The sequence below is a fragment of the Jaculus jaculus genome, chromosome 10, assembly GCF_020740685.1.
Source record: "Jaculus jaculus isolate mJacJac1 chromosome 10, mJacJac1.mat.Y.cur, whole genome shotgun sequence".
NCBI lineage: Eukaryota > Metazoa > Chordata > Mammalia > Rodentia > Dipodidae > Jaculus > Jaculus jaculus.
This window is the reverse complement of record NC_059111.1, coordinates 2,192,367-2,208,217: the sequence shown is the minus strand read 5'-3', so window position 1 is coordinate 2,208,217 and position 15,851 is coordinate 2,192,367. Positions and strand designations below refer to the sequence as shown.

The following is a 15,851-nucleotide window of genomic DNA, read 5'->3' as shown; positions in this document are numbered from 1 at the left end:
ATTTAAAATATATGACTGTGTGTGTATAAGAGAGAGGGGGTGGGGGAAATTGTAAGGACCACATTAACATTTACTTCAACCAGAATTTTATTTTATTTTACTTTCTAGAAAGATTCTTTTAATTTATTTCTCAGTACTTCCTTCAGAGTGGAATGAGGCCTAAATTCTCAAGCTCATCCAGTAGAGTTGAAGTTGGGTGTTTTATTCCATGGGTTCTGACCTCTCTAACCTACATATTAATTATCTTTATGCTTTTGATTATTAAATGATGAAGATTTTGTCTGGAATCTATCTGTTGCTACTGTGGTATGTTCTATGCACTTGACCAACATTTCAAATTATCATATCATTGTATAAAAGATTTCCCATAAATATCCCCGTTTGTTCTTAAAGTCGACCCTTATGATGAATGGCTCTTTGTTCAAATCTTTCATAGGTCATTGTATTGAAAACATTATGTGATGCTGCTGGTTTTATTCACACTGCGACTGATATAGATTTTGACACACACACACACACACACACACACACACACACACACACACACACACACACATATGAGGGTACCAGGACAGAGAACAGAAGATGTGGGGCAGCACTACCTGGAGCCTTAGAGAAATTCCTGCTTAACTCCCGGTACTAGAGTCTAACATGTCCATATAGACCACATGGATTCCTCTCTTTTAAGTCATTGCAGAAGTTGCAAAGATATTTAGGGCAGGGGCCTTTCAGCTGTCAGCATGTGGAGGTTTGTGAAGTAACATGCCTTACGTGCAGTAGAGAAATGTCCCGAAGAGTCCAGTTGTGGCTCAGACCATCCAAATGTGAACATTTTCAGAATCCATTACAGAAGAAACAACAGTTGATTTTTAACCCAAAGATGAGTCTGGCAACCATTTGCACTGTATTGATGGCAAAAGTACTACTCTGCTGAGCTCTGAAATGCACCTTCAGAAACTACTGAAAACATCCAAGAACTTTAGTGATGAGCTACAAATGGACTTTGGTATTGACAAATAAAAGTCAATATGTATAGTGAAAGGACAACGTGCTATGATAAATGGGTTCACCATCAGTAAAGATCAAATTATTGACTATCTAGGGCAAAGGAAAACCTGTCTATAAGTTCTGCAGGTGAGAAGAATTAGCCAACTGTAGCACTTTAGGGAAAGCTCAAAGAGACAAGTATGGAGAATTCATTACCATCACATCCCAGGTAGGCAGCCAGCAGCATGAGCCAGCACAACTGTGGCTGAGGCATATGGTATTTCCACAGTTATACCTGTCTTCACACCTTTTTCTTTTGTGCGAATGACTCCCTTTGAGTTTCTTCAGCCCCATTCAAGAAGGCCTCATTCAGATGTCACCTTCTTAGCACTTTATTGCAGAGCCCTTCTCCTCCGCTGTCCTCAAAAGCAGTTTGCTCCTAGAATGTGGTCTCTAAGGCTCCTGGCTAGTATTTCTCACTGTAAGTCATCTAGATCACAAGGAGGGCACATTAAAAAAAATACCTTAACTTGTCTACCCCACACAGTCTAGCAAAAGAGCTAACCCATAATAAGCCCAAAATCAATACGTGTTGATTTTTCCAATTTTGAAATGATTCATTTGAGAAGCCTTGGCCACACATCATGTCAGAACTTAATGATGAAACATCACATGAAACGCCCCAAAGAACAATGACAAGGATTAGCCTATCAGACAAACACAAAACTGTGCAATGGCAGTAATTAACCTCGCCAAAGCCTGTTGTTCCCAGTGGCCATAAGGTGGCCTGTTCTTCTACAGGACATTTAATTGGCTATTCTATGAACCACCAAGAAAATGACCAGTCTTGTACATCTTCAGATTTTCAAACTAATCAGTAATTTGAGCAAGATACCTGAACAACCTTTACCTAGCCTCTACCCTCACACAAATCACTCCCTCCAGAATCAGCAGTAGAGGCAGAGATAACTGGATGCATCCTACTACAGTAAGTTTTTTGAGGACCTGGATGATAAGCCTGTGTCTAACTTTCTACGTTTTTAGGAAACTTGGTATATCATTTCAGCTTGGGACAACATTATTGCCACTCAAAATGGTCATAGGCATATATATGCTTTTGTAGCCTAATATCATATCCTCTTTTCCTTGAAAGTCTCTATTTAGAATGGCATGTTAAATATTCAGTACTTGATAAATATTTGTGGGAAGAATGAATAAATGAATCGCTGAAAGAATGTGTGAAGTCATGAGAGACCAATGTATTGGGTAACTAACGAAATGCATTTACTCTAATAAACAGAGGAACTACCACATGGATTTTAGCAAAGACTAGCCCCATGATTGATTCCCGATCATAAATCCCAATGAAAATGCTTCAGAAAATTAACAAGTAAGATATGTAGAGATGAAGAATCATTAAAACCAGGTGGGAAATTTTGACAACTACAACAGTTTTCTGTAGCTTTGATTCATTTAACTATCCCACTTAAACATTTTAGAATCCTTGGATTCAAAGATAATCTGTAAGTAGGAGTTAGATTGAAAAACATTATATTAGAGGCAGCAATAAGAATAACTGCTAGGTAGAATACATGTGCCTTTCCTTCCAGATCTCAGACTAACCCACATCTCCACTTCACAGACTCACCCACTGTAGCCAAGACACATCTGGCAGAAATATCCTCCTGCAGTAACGTCCAGCCTGGCACCTCTGCCTCAACTTGCTGTTCATTTGTTCATTCCAGAAATCCTTCCAGATGGTTCCTATGGTCCAGCAACTGTTATATTCATGACTCAGAAATGAAATAAGCATATTATATATTTTTGTGGCTTTTTTCAGAAAATTTCAGTCTGCAATGTAAAAAAAAAAATCAGGTTTAATTAGTTAAAATAAGAATGTTAAGGCTGGAGAAATGGCTTACTGATGAAGGTGCTTGCCTGCGCAGCCAAAGGACCCAGATTTGGTTCCCCAGGACCCATGTAAGCCAGATGCACAAGGTGGTGCATGCTTCTAGAGTTAATTTGCAGCAGGTGGAAGCCCTGGTGTTCACATTGTCTCCCTCTCTCTGCCTTCTTTCTCTCTCTGCCTCTCTCTCTCTCTCTCAAATAAATAAATAAAAATTTAAAACTATTTTTAAAAAATTAATGTTACACTCGTACTATATTTGTTTCTAAGTAAAAGGTCTTAGAAAAGGATGACTATGTGATTCTGGAGTGCTGTTACCCTATCTCAGGGGTTTTCACCAGAAGTGTTTCCTGTCTCCCTCAAAGCGTGTCTGCTGGTCTTTCAGGTATACCCACAGTGTTGTGTGTGCCCCAGGAAAGCAGGGAGAGGAGCGTGATGGATGTGAGTGTGGCTTCTCTGCTGGGCCTTGGGCTGCACACCTTTGTGCCATGCTTCCTGAGTGTTAAGTAGCACAGCCTCCTGCCTCTGTCTTCTTCCCCAAGGGATGCTTAGAGCAGTGGTCCAGGCATACTAGTGGGGTGATGTACAGTGATGCGATCTGCTTATTTCATTTTTGGCTTATGAGTATGGTGTATTTATCAATATCTGTAAGCACTGGTAGTATTTACTACAGAAACTGAGACATAAAACCCCTCTGGTCACAGTAGTATGTGTGTAAATGTATGTGCCCAGCATCTGTACACTCATGCATCCCTGTATATGTGTGTATGTATATATGAGTGCACATATAGTCAGTAGTGTGTGTATATGAGTATAGATATATATCCAATAGTATATATGTGTGCTGCAGTTACCCTCTTATTGCTGGACAAGCACCAGAGGAGAAGCATCTTATGGGAGGGAGAGGCTTGTTTCAGGATTGCAGATTCCAAAGAAAGCTCCATTATGGTGAAAGAAGTTGGCTCATTCCAGCATCTACATCATATAGATAGAGAGATAGACAGATAGAGAGAGAGAGAGAGAGAGAGAGAGAGAGAGGGAGGGAGAGAAGCACAGACAGCTGGAGCTCAGACTGGCTCTCCACACACCTAGTGTGACTGGACTGAAGATCCAACCCCAATGACACACCTCCTCCCTCAGGGATCTTCCTGCTAGAGACTCAAGTAGAAAACTTAATCTAAAATTCAAGAATCTATGGGGGACATACATTTGCATTCAGTGTATATATGAATATGAAACTATAATGTATATATATACACACAAACATATGTATGTGTATTTGTGTGTGTGTATATATATGTATATGTATATGTATATATAGGCATGCATGTATACTCCATAGTGTATGTATACATGCATGTGTGTATGAGCACACAGGTACTTGATAGAGTGTATATGTATGTGTATACCTGACTTTATATTTACTCAGTAGTGTGTGTATATAACAGACAACTGCTGAAACAAATGTAATATTTGGATGTGTTACCGATAAGGATAATTTAGACCAAGTATTGCAACCTTTGGAAACCTAGCGTTGGAGGTTATAATGCATTTATAAGAAATCTTTGAATATATCTAAGCTGTTAGGGAGAAGTACTGTTCACACACTAGACCGCCACATAATTTTCAGTGTATTAATTCTGTTACCTTTTGTAAGATTTTTTTGGTGTTTGATGTTGTATTTTCAATGCAATGAAATAGAGCCAAAATGCAAAGTATAAAGTATTCGTGGGCTGTGATTTGTGCAGCAGAAGTAAGAGCTGCTGAATTGCAGAGAGGCCTCTCTAAGTGAATAAACTAGTGTCTTCTCTAAGTCTTGCTGCCGTTAATTGACTATATACTGTGGTAGATTTATGCATTAAAAACACAATTTCTATTTGGAAAGCCTCACTTTGTTACTCTGTAGCTTTGCAGCTCTTAAGCTGATGCCATGAACTTATTTTTCTTTCGAGATAGTCACATCTATGGATTTTTCAACTAATTATGTGTCTGCCAATAAATACTTAGAGGATACATTTTATTTCAATTTATTATTTGTGTTTACATAGTGTGTCCCACACTATCTGTGGGACTGCACTAATCTAATGGTGTTTTCTCTCCCTCTCTCTCTCTCTCTCTCTCTCTCTCTCCTCCTCCTCCTCCCTCTCTCTTCTCTCTCTCTCTTTCTCTCAGCTCCAGCCATCCTGGGCAAGCATGACAACAACTCAAACACAGCGAACACCCATGATGCTGAGGACATGCCTGACAGACATGTTCTGGAAGAATCTGAGATTCCAGGTGAAAGCCATTGATCAATAGTCAGATATAAAATGATAAAGCTGACGCAGCCTTGGGGTCCTTGGGAAGGTGCTGGGAGGACCCTGAAATGGAGGCTGTGGTGGGAGGGCAAGAGAGGACTCTGTGGTGGGAGGACTAAAGGACGAGGACGTCTTTGTGGCATGCTTTCCCTTAGCACTTGAAGTTAATGGTCACCTCCAGAGGTCACAGTGTGGAGCTGTTATCTTTTTGGCTTTTATCGATTATTTCTGTACAAGGGTTTTATGACCTGACCAAGAAGGGAAACTGATTCTCATAGTTCATTATCATCTTAGACAGAGACAGGAAAATGGGAAGAATATTGACATCTTAAATATTCCTAACTGTGAGACCTAGCAAGAGCCAGGCAGAAATGGAGAGATGAGGAGAGGGTAGAAACAGATTGTCATATTAGCACGTGTTTACCTTCCAATGTTCAGACGGAACTGTAACAGGGAGGGGCAGCCCAGCATGGCAGGAACAGACACGGTCAAAGGCAAAGTGGAATCCACCCTCATACAATGAGCCACATTCTATGTCAAAGTCTTTTACTATGATATTCTCTTTGTAGGAAAAAAATAGAAATATGCAGGGCTGTTACAGTCAGAAAGATGTAAACATAGATTTTTGTTTCTGTTTAATGGCTAATTAACTACAAGAAGAAAAAAAAATGCCAAAGTTGAATAGCATTACTGGATCACTGGAAACCACGAGATTCTAGGAAGTCCCTAATTACCGTGAATGAAAGAGTTTGGTGTCTCCCCTGCCCCACTGGATATTTCTCTGTCCTGTGTCATCTGGATGCTGTGTCCCCGCTACACTCTCACATCTTTGTGTACTGGTCCACATATCATACTTCCGGTTCATCCTGTCTGTGTCCTGTCAGCTTAGTTAAGAGATTTCCACATCGTGTAGCCTTTGCTGACAGGGGGCAGCTGCAAACAGTCCCCTGGTTCTTCCCCGAGGAGAGCTACTGAGATTTAATTTTCAGTGAAAGGTGTAGCCTGCAATCTGTGTCAGGTCCCCGAAGTCATCTTGGAGCCCCAATAGGCCCAGGGGCGATGGCATGGTGTGTCATCCCCCCTCCACTCTGCCAAGATTCCTCACAAGAGGATTACAGCTGTGCGTTGTTCCCAGCCACAATTCTTCAGCATCCTGAGACAGACTTACAGCATCTTCGGTATTGACAGTAATTTTTAACATACAAATTAGCCCCTCTCCCTGCCAGAATATTCCAGAGGAAAAAAATATCTATTTATCTCATTGTAAAAAGGAAAGGATAACAGCAATATTAAATTTATATAATAAAAATTATTCTTGAGTTAGTTTTCATTTGAAATGAAACTGCCTAATTTTGACTAGTCTTTTAAAGTTCCCATCAACCGTCCTGTCAGGCAATTAAATCCATAAATCAAGTATTTACTTAAGGGTTCATTGTGTTTGACAGGAATAGATCAGTTTTATACCATTTCAAAAGTAGAATAAATTTCCATCATCCCTTAATATGAGTGGACTTATAGTGGGGATTCAAATGTGATTGGCTGTCTCTGACAGAAGCAAACAAAGGGGCGTTTCAGAAAGGAAAGATTCATTAGGAAATGCAGGTTCTGATGAGGAATCACCCAGAGTGAACACTGTACTTTGGATCAGACATCATTAAACCAGTAATAAAGAATGAATTACTCCCTCTTTCTTTCCCTCTGTCCATCCCTGCATTTTAAGACATCTTGCCTTATAGGCCTAGAAACCTCTGGAGAGTTCACGACTGGTCTCACTGCTTTCCACTGAGAATTTGTGGCTTGGTTGTCATGGCGACATCGTATTTCTCCAAGAATTGCTCATATTGATCCGTGGCCAGGCGTAAATGGCCGAGCAAGCGTGAGGAAGAGAGGGGGCTGGGCAGTCCTATAAAATGACCAGTCCCTGTGTGTTGTTGGAAATCGCCTCATAGAAAACACTTAGGTAAAAGGAAACAGGATTTGTGTTGTTTTTTAAATCTTATTTTGTTTCAAGATTTCTTTCTGCAGTTTGACCATTGTCTACTTTCTCTATGAGCTGAGAGAAACTTGTTAGTTCCTGTCCTGTCAGATCTCTGGTGGCTGGTCCTGACACGCCTGTCAGGCGCCCAGCTCTGTGAGTCCAGGACACACAACAAAGAGACGGACATATGCATTATTTATTGGTCTACGTGTGGCTAAAATTCTGTGATAAGAAATTAAGACACTTCTGACAGAGGTGCTCATCTTGTAAGAAAGACCCTGATGAGAGTGTGCATTTCCTTGAAGTGGGAGCATCCCATTGGCAAAAGGCTGCGGACAAAACACAAAACAAAATAACCTTTGCATTTCTTGTATGAATTTGGTGGCATATGGTGGCTTTCTTAATGAAAATATGGTGGTCCACTTTTCAGTGTCCAGAGATGAACTTCAGGGTGCAAGTCATTTGAAATCTGGCAGGCACTTCCTTGGCGATGTAGGTGCCTCTGTTTACCAGAGGCCATGGAAAAGAGAACTCTCCTTAGATAAAAGAAAAAACAAATTTGGATTGCATTTTGGAGGATGTCTTTGATCAGTGAGAGATATTTCACAAGCCAAATTTAAAATCATATGTCGTGGGAAGGTATGCCTTTAAGTGAGAATGCATCATTCTTACCACTTTCAAGTGGAATGTTATCACTCATCTAAAATTCCTTTTAACATTTTTATGTATGTGCAAAATCGCACAGTTACAGAGCTGAATGTGGTCAGTCTTCTAGCGTTAATGGATATTGACCTTTCAAAGTTTTATCTAATGTAATGCTAAATGACTAATATATTTATTACATCATTTTAAATGAACAGACCAAATGCTTGAACAGTTATATAGACAGTGAAAATAAAGATCATTTTCCCATACAAAGAATATTACTTCTTATATCATTCCTTCCAAATGACTTTTCTTCGCAAGTCTTCAAAACCATCCTTTTATTTTTGCCCTGTAGCTGTGTGATGCTGATATTAACTCACGTTCCTCTGCAGAAAGTAAGAAGGGTGTTGAAACAGAAACTAAAATAATTGTGAGATGAATTAAAGTTGCTACGTTTAAGAGGTAATAGTTTATACTGCCATCAAATCAAAGTTTTAGAATTTGGATAAAATAGCAATGTGGACTTCATGAATTACCTTTGAAGATAGTGGGTTTTGACTTGATACCTAGATTATTTTTACACCGATCTCATGTCCTCCCCAGCACTGAACTGAGTAGGGAGGTCCATTTGCAAATAGGTTGCAGTCTGCATATAGGTCACAACATAGAGGCCTCACGGAGTGGTTGTTCACCTGGTCTCTGGAGGGCTCTACCGTATGCATCAGGCTGTTGTGATCTTTACTACTTCAAGCTGTATACCCAGGTGAGCACCTGGAGTCCATTAAGGTTGGCAAAGAACCTGTGGACCCGAGCATTTCTAGTACCTTGACCTAGCTACTGAACCTAGAGGTCTTCTCTGATGGAGAAAGTATCCCTCAGTCATGTCTTTTCTTTGGAATAATTCATTAACAAAGAGTTCTGAGTCACAGGTGAATCCCAGATTGGAGTTTCTGCCTTTGACTCTGTTAAGTCTGCTTGCTCCTTCACTGGCATTTGTATAGTGCTGAGACCTGTGAGGATAACGTTGATATCTTGTAATAGAGGCACAAAGACAGCCTCACAAGCTTGAAGCTCCCTGTCTGTGGTTTTAGGGCCATTAGGCTCTTTTCCTTTTCTTTGAGACCTGGTTGCTTGTCAACCTGAAAGATGCTTTCACAGAACTAATTCCGATGGGCTTACTCTCATCGGTCCTACTCTAACCTCTCCCCATGAAGCCACTAAGGCTCTACCCTTACTACTCAGAATATCTTAAAAGGGTCCCTCGCCCTTCACCTCTGCGCTCAAGATGGCAATATGACAGTGTAGTGTTCACAGTTTTTATGCAAGTGTTAAGAGAGACCTTGAACCATGATCACTTTATTGGCTAGGAAAATGAAGACTTCCTATGGTCTAGGCACAGGACACTTAAAGTAACTGGCTGAAAGCAGTCATTGGCAAGAGAGAGCATGGGCATTCAAAAAAATGCATACACACAATTTTTTACATCAATTCTGAGTAGCCCATAATCAGCAGGCATTCAGCCATTAATAGAACATTTTAGCAGTCTTACGCAGCATGTCCTGTGTGGGTCCATGTACATTGTTGCCAATCAATATGATATCTGCATGCATCTGATGAGTACAACTTGAATTTTTTGGTGGAATTTCCAGAGAAGAAAATGTTGGGACATCCAGAGTGACTTTTTGTTTGTTTTTTTCATTTACAATTCTGGCTCATGAATCACAGTGACAACCGCATAGAGGAAAGTGGACAGATTTGGGACTGGGGTGTGGGAGATGATGGCGGGATGCAGGAGGCGGGAAAGTGCCGGGAGTGTGGGCAGAAGACATCCATCACAGGTCTCGTGGCAGGTGCTAACAAATGCTCTAAAAGAAGGAAGAACAATTACAGTAACAAAAATGTGATCTCTTCTGCTTAATAATATCATTTTGTGTTAACTTGCCCAAAGGGGGAAGATTAAGCATAAATGTCATAATTTTTAAAGCAACATGAAATTGCTCACACACACCATATACATATACATATCCACCCATAAACATTCTTTACACACACATATACATACATACCTAGTATATAATATTTTGAACAAAAGAAAATGTTTAATTAAGTCACAGTGCTCCAATTAGTCTGATTGTCAAATTAATTTCAATCACATGAGTATTTTTATTTGTTTTAGCCAACCTACAACGATAATAATCCAAGCAGGTCTGAGAAATAGGCATTTTGATTTTTTTTTTTAATTTAATTCATTAGTTTTCTTTTCAGTAAATACAGGCAGTTTGGTACCATTATTTAGGCTCATCTGTGATCTACCCCCTCCCATTAGACCCTCCTTGTTATTGAAAATGGGCATTTTGATTTTTTAACTTGTGTATCTCAGCTAATATGCATAACGCCTGACCCTGTAATGTAGTTGTGGGTTTCTCTGAGGACAGTTAAGATACTTGGAGTGTATGGGAAGTTGCCAATTTCAGCCCAAATTCATCTTGTTGGAAACTTTCCTTGCCTTTGACAATGAAAGAAAAAAGTATTAGTAACTCACATTATTGTATGTATTTACCTTGCTTATAAGGCAAGAATATTGTTCATTATATAACATTTTTTCAGAGGGGAAAAGGAATAAAGAAATTATAGGCAGTACTTTCTTTTTTCCTCTCCTCCTTTCTCCTCCCTGCATCTCTCCTTTTCCCCTTCCTTCTTTCTCTATGTGTATTTCACCAAATAACCCAGGTACCTGTGTTCTTTTCTAGGCCAACTGAGGTATCATTCATGGCTGGCAAAGGTGTGCGCCTGCAAGATGTGCTAAAGCCAGTCTCACATCAGAAACCTATCTGAACAAATTGGCAAATGCAAAGTGTTATTTGTTTATCATCAAATAAAGCAATGCTGCTTATATTGGTTTGTAGCATATTTGCTAATACTTTAGCCAAAGTGTATTTAAAGTGTTATTGATTGAAAACGCCAAAATTCTACTTCCAGAAAATCACTTAGTTATTCTAATTTTATGTTATAATTTCCAACAAAACACCAGCCACATGACTAATTCAACCCTGCTTCAGAATGTCTTCATTTCTTTTCAGCTCCTGAATTGTATAATAAATGGTGTTCAAGCCAAGTTAACACACACTGCTTTTGATGTTACCTCAGTATATTTATCCTAAAGCTGTACCAACTTTGATTGGTTAGGGTAGAACATTATGCATTAGTGGATATTTTAATTCAAACCCATTACTGCAACAGATCTCATTCATAAGCATGAAATGCTGTCAACAGATACTCAGGTCCACTTAGCCATCAACTAGTCCAAATAGTGACACACCATATAACAGTGAGCAGCCTGGTACAGTCTAGTTAGTTTGGACTTCTAATGACATTGTGACTAATGTCATTAAAGGTTGATCTTATTAGCCATGCAGACTTGAATGAGGCAAGGAGAACGTACTTAAACTATACCACTGTTGATTCTTATCAAGTTGAAACTCTTGCAATTCTCTTCCCAGAAAGGAAGCTTGAGTAGCAGGAACTAAAGGTATATAATATGCAAACCAGTATAATCAGAAGTTGACAGAAATGCTCATCTATTAAATCTGAGTTGTTTGCTGGGATTCATATTGAACAATTCTTTAATTTATAGAAAATCATGCAAGATTATTAATGTACATATATATGAATTCAGGTATATCCTAAACCATAGAAAAATGAACAGAAGTATTAAATATATGATATATAGCCCGGCCTATCTGTCTAATAAGGAGGTTAATGTCACTTTAATTAATTCAACACCTTTTTCATCACCAGCCTCAGGTCCTATGTTGGGATGCAGTGGTCGGGGGTAGGAGAGATTAAACAAGAGAAATATATAATTGAAATACCATGTTCCCTGTTCTTCAGGACTTATAATTAGCACCAGAAAGTCAGAAAGTAGATATCAAATGAGTCTAGCAATTTTAAGGTACATATTACTTTTGTCCTAACATACCATGCCCCTCTATGATATTAATTTCAATTTGTACTTAGGATACTACTGTCAATGCAAATAATCATTGAAATTAGTGATACTTTGAACTTTAATACTTTGAACATTGACATAATTTTTACCCCTTTGAAAATAGCCAAAAGCTGCTTGAAACAACTTTCAAGATAAAGGGAGTTAGTGAACAAAAGTAATGGAATTGATTTTTCTTGCATGCTGAATGCTGGCTTTGGGGCCATTACAATGAGTCTAAAGAACATTTGGAATGATGGCAAATTAAATATGTATGGCCTCAAAGGAGAAATTTTAATGGTTAAAATCCACATGTATGCTAAAATTCTGCTATTTAAACAATAAACTTTATTATTTGTATTGCTATGACATTTTATTCCTTTAGCAAAAAGAAGTATCAATATGATTTTTGTCTTACATTTTATTTATTTGCAAGGGGACAAAAAGAGAGAGGGAGGGAGGGAGAGAAATTGGGGAAGACAACTGGTGTACCAGGGCCTCTAGCCACTATAAACAAACTTCATATGAATGCACCACTTTGTGCATCTGGCTTTATATGGGTACTAGGGAATTGAACCCAGGTCTTTAGGCATTGTAAGCAAGTGCTTTAACCACCAAGTCATCTCTCCAGCCCATCAGTAGGATTTCAATAGTTACTATGCTTAGCATATTTTTAAGTCTAAAGAAACCAGTTTTGAATCCCTGATAAATATATTATGATGCCACCAATCATAGGAAATGAGAAATTCTATAACACTGACTTTGCCAAATGGGAGTTTTAAGATTCTATAACACTAGGACCTAGGGGTGTAGCTCAGTGGTAGAATGTTTGTATAGCATGCTCAGGGCCCTAGGTACAATCCTTGGTACTACAAAAAGTTAAAAAAAAAATAAAGATAGTAAGATTCTCCAACAGCAGATGTTGGTCACTAAAAATTCATATCAAATGAATTATCATATTTTTATCAATATCATTCTAGAGCCCACACAACAACAAACATCTTTTAATTCCTAAAGCTGAGAACTTCAGAGGGAGAGAAAGATCACACTTGGTGCATATTCATGTGCAGACTGTGTTTGCAAAGTCTACTTTTGTCAATCCTGACTTGTATTCAGCATGTTTCAGTGGTTTCTATCACGGGCACACTTGGAGTTGCAAATTGCCACCTGATTCATTAAATTGACCACATGGTGACCCTTATCACTTGGTACACCACTAGAAAGTTAAAACAGATGTCCTGATTTGGTGGGAGTCTTGCTGTGGGCCCCTGTATAACCTTAAACATGTTTGCATACACAGTTCTCCTGTCACTGTAGTGAGTGATCTGTGAAAAATAATGTTGCATTTCATTTTGGCAACAATCCTGGTCATAGTTATGATTATATACATTTACATAAAATAATCATTCGTGGAATGTCATGTCTTCAGATTTGCAAGCAGGCATTCCTTTCTGAGTTGTGTGGAGCTGTCCATGGGCTATGTTCTACTAGAAGGTGAACAAGTGCAGAAGGGGCTCTGCAGTGTGTCCAGGGAGCATAGGTTTCTAGGGGTCTTATCTCCTCTGCGAGGTGGCAAACTTCATCACGGAGCTCACCCCAGATGCTCTACGAGGTGGCCCTTACACAGCAGAGGGGCCTGCAAGAAGATGAAACGTACAGTACTGTAAGCCACACTCAGGGGGCTTCAGGCTCCAGCATTCTACTGTTTTAGAAACTAAGTTAAAGCTTTGTAGAAAACTGTCATGAAAACGTTGAACTAAATATTCACGTTCTAATTTTAGATGCTGTCATTTGGGTTGATGTTTTTCTCCTTCCTTGTATCATCTTCCAGTGTGCTATATTTTAAAAATCTTCTATTTGAAGAATTCAAATAAACATTTTACAAAATATGTTGTTTTTCTTCAGTCTTTAGGATGCATATTATTAGAGTTGAGTTTCAGAATACTTTAATTCATATTGATTTTCAAAGTCTTATTTTCACATGATAGACTCATATGCTTTTATAAAGTTTATATTGCATAAAGTTTGTGCATTTCATTCATTCATTTTTAGTTTTGGTTGACAGGGAGAATGCTGCCCATCTTATGGTTATTTTTCATTATTTATCCAAATATTTTTATTTATTTTCAGAGAATTTCTTTATCAACTGGGTCTTTTTTACCTTCATTATCCAAATAATTGGAAAGTAATGATCGTTTTCATTCAAAGATACAAAGTTTTTAACACTAATGATAATTATTCCATGACTATGCACTATGCATAATTCTGCAAAGTGCCAAAAGCCAGCAAAATGCCAATATTCATAACATTATGTAAAAGCAATAATTAGTTGGCACAGGCTTCCAAAACCCATCCTTTATTCACTTAGAAATCATTTTAATTTTAATTATGGGTAAACCCAGTTGGCTTTTTGATCCTACCCATCTATGTTCTAGGGAGATGTTTCACACGGCACTAGTACCATAGACTTAGATGGTGCCTTCTAAGATAAGATGACAGGTTCTAATGTGCCCTTGTTTGTGTCTATGTTTGGAGCACATCTGTGGGGAATGTGCATGAGTGTAAAGGCCAGAGTACAGACTCCGGTGTCTTCCTCAAGAATGCTGTCTGCCTTTTTTGTTTGTTGTTTTTTGGAGACATGGTCTCTCATCAGCCTGGAGTTCACCAGTTAAACCAAACTGGCTGGTCCGTGAGTCCCAGGGATGCTCCTGTTTCTGCCTTCCCAGAACCGAGAATACAGGCGCACATTTCTGTGCCCAGCTTTTTATGTAGGTACTGGGAATTGAACTCAGGTCCTCGTGCTTTCAAGGCAACATTATAGACTAAGCTAATTTCCAATCCCTAGACCATTTTCTTCATGAACCACAAATTTCCTTTAGACTTTAAAAGATATTTCCTCTTTCTTCTGCAAGACCAATTATATTTATTATCTATCAAAAATAACTTCTTATTCATGATCTAAGTAACCCTTACATCTGCATTATCTCCATTTGTCTCCCTTTGTTGTAGAATGGCTTTGTGTCTTTTCACTCTTTGTATTTTAGTCTCAGCCAGTGGGGCTGGGGGAAATGTAATACAGTGGGATCAAGAACCTTCCTCCTTTCCCCGTGAAGTTTCCCAGGATATATGCTTGCCCTTGGGATATTTTTATGATAAAGAAGTTGTTCTAGACTTCTTATTTCAAATATCTGTGTATGTCCACACCAATCTAAGCAAGGCAACTTACTCCTATTTCTGTAAGACAGAAAACAAACTGTATAATTGGGTCACTGGGATACTAAAAAATAAACCTGAATAGTTGAAGAAATAAATTTGTGGATTTCGGGAGTTTATCTTTACATAGTGCGGAAGCATCCGTGTCCTTGGAGAAGGGCTAGCTTCTGTTCACAGTCCTCCTGCCCTGTAGGTGGCAGCAACACCCAAGGCTAGAAATTCTCTTTCTCAGCTCTAGTCCAAAACATACACTGACTATAAAAAGCCTTGTGGAAGAGGAAAGGTTTAAAGTGCAGAGACAAATTTCTGTCTGTCCCCACCTATCTCCAAAGCACTATTTTAAGGTTGTGCTTCAAGTGGTTTCCATAATGTGAAGACATCTGTCATTTCCCTCGATACAGAAATCATACTCAGCTCTCACGCAAGCGGGCAGCATTCCTTTCAGTTCCTTTTCGTGGACCTGAATTCCTTGCCTCCTCTCAGGCTGAAGGCTTTCTCTAAGGAGCAGGAAGAAAACTGCCTAAACTTATGAAGTAATGATACAGGCTGCCACTTGCTTCTCTGTGAAGAACAGGATTCCCAGTCGATGTGACACATCCTTGGCTTTCAAAATGAAGGCGCGTACCCGGATCGTCCTAACTGCAAGCGACCACGCTCATCTTAGTTATATGTGCAAATCCAACGAGGGCAGGAAGCATGCACCGACAGCCTCAGAGGCCCTGAAAGAGGCCACAACTCCTACCCGAGGCTCAGCTAAGGCGAGCATGTGGGCCCTCGGTGCAGATGTGTCACTATAGACAGGGAGCAGTTCACTCCTGCATCCACATTGGCGTGGGACAA

At 39.2% G+C, this 15,851-nt stretch overlaps 1 protein-coding gene across 4 annotated transcripts in view; it reads left to right on the top strand.

The window, feature by feature from the left end:
* Positions 1–12,164, top strand: part of Wdr72 (WD repeat domain 72) — a 214,912-nt gene extending 202,748 nt beyond the window's left edge. For 3 of the 4 annotated variants that reach the window (XM_045160885.1, XM_045160884.1, XM_045160887.1), the window contains 2 exons: positions 5,066–5,170; positions 10,564–12,164. In XM_045160885.1, coding sequence (XP_045016820.1) covers positions 5,066–5,170; positions 10,564–10,619 — 161 coding nt within the window. In that variant the 3' untranslated portion in view covers positions 10,620–12,164. The remainder of the gene's footprint in view (positions 1–5,065; positions 5,171–10,563) is intronic. The other variant, XM_045160886.1, reaches the window with a different exon arrangement.
* Positions 12,165–15,851: the final 3,687 nt, after the last annotated feature.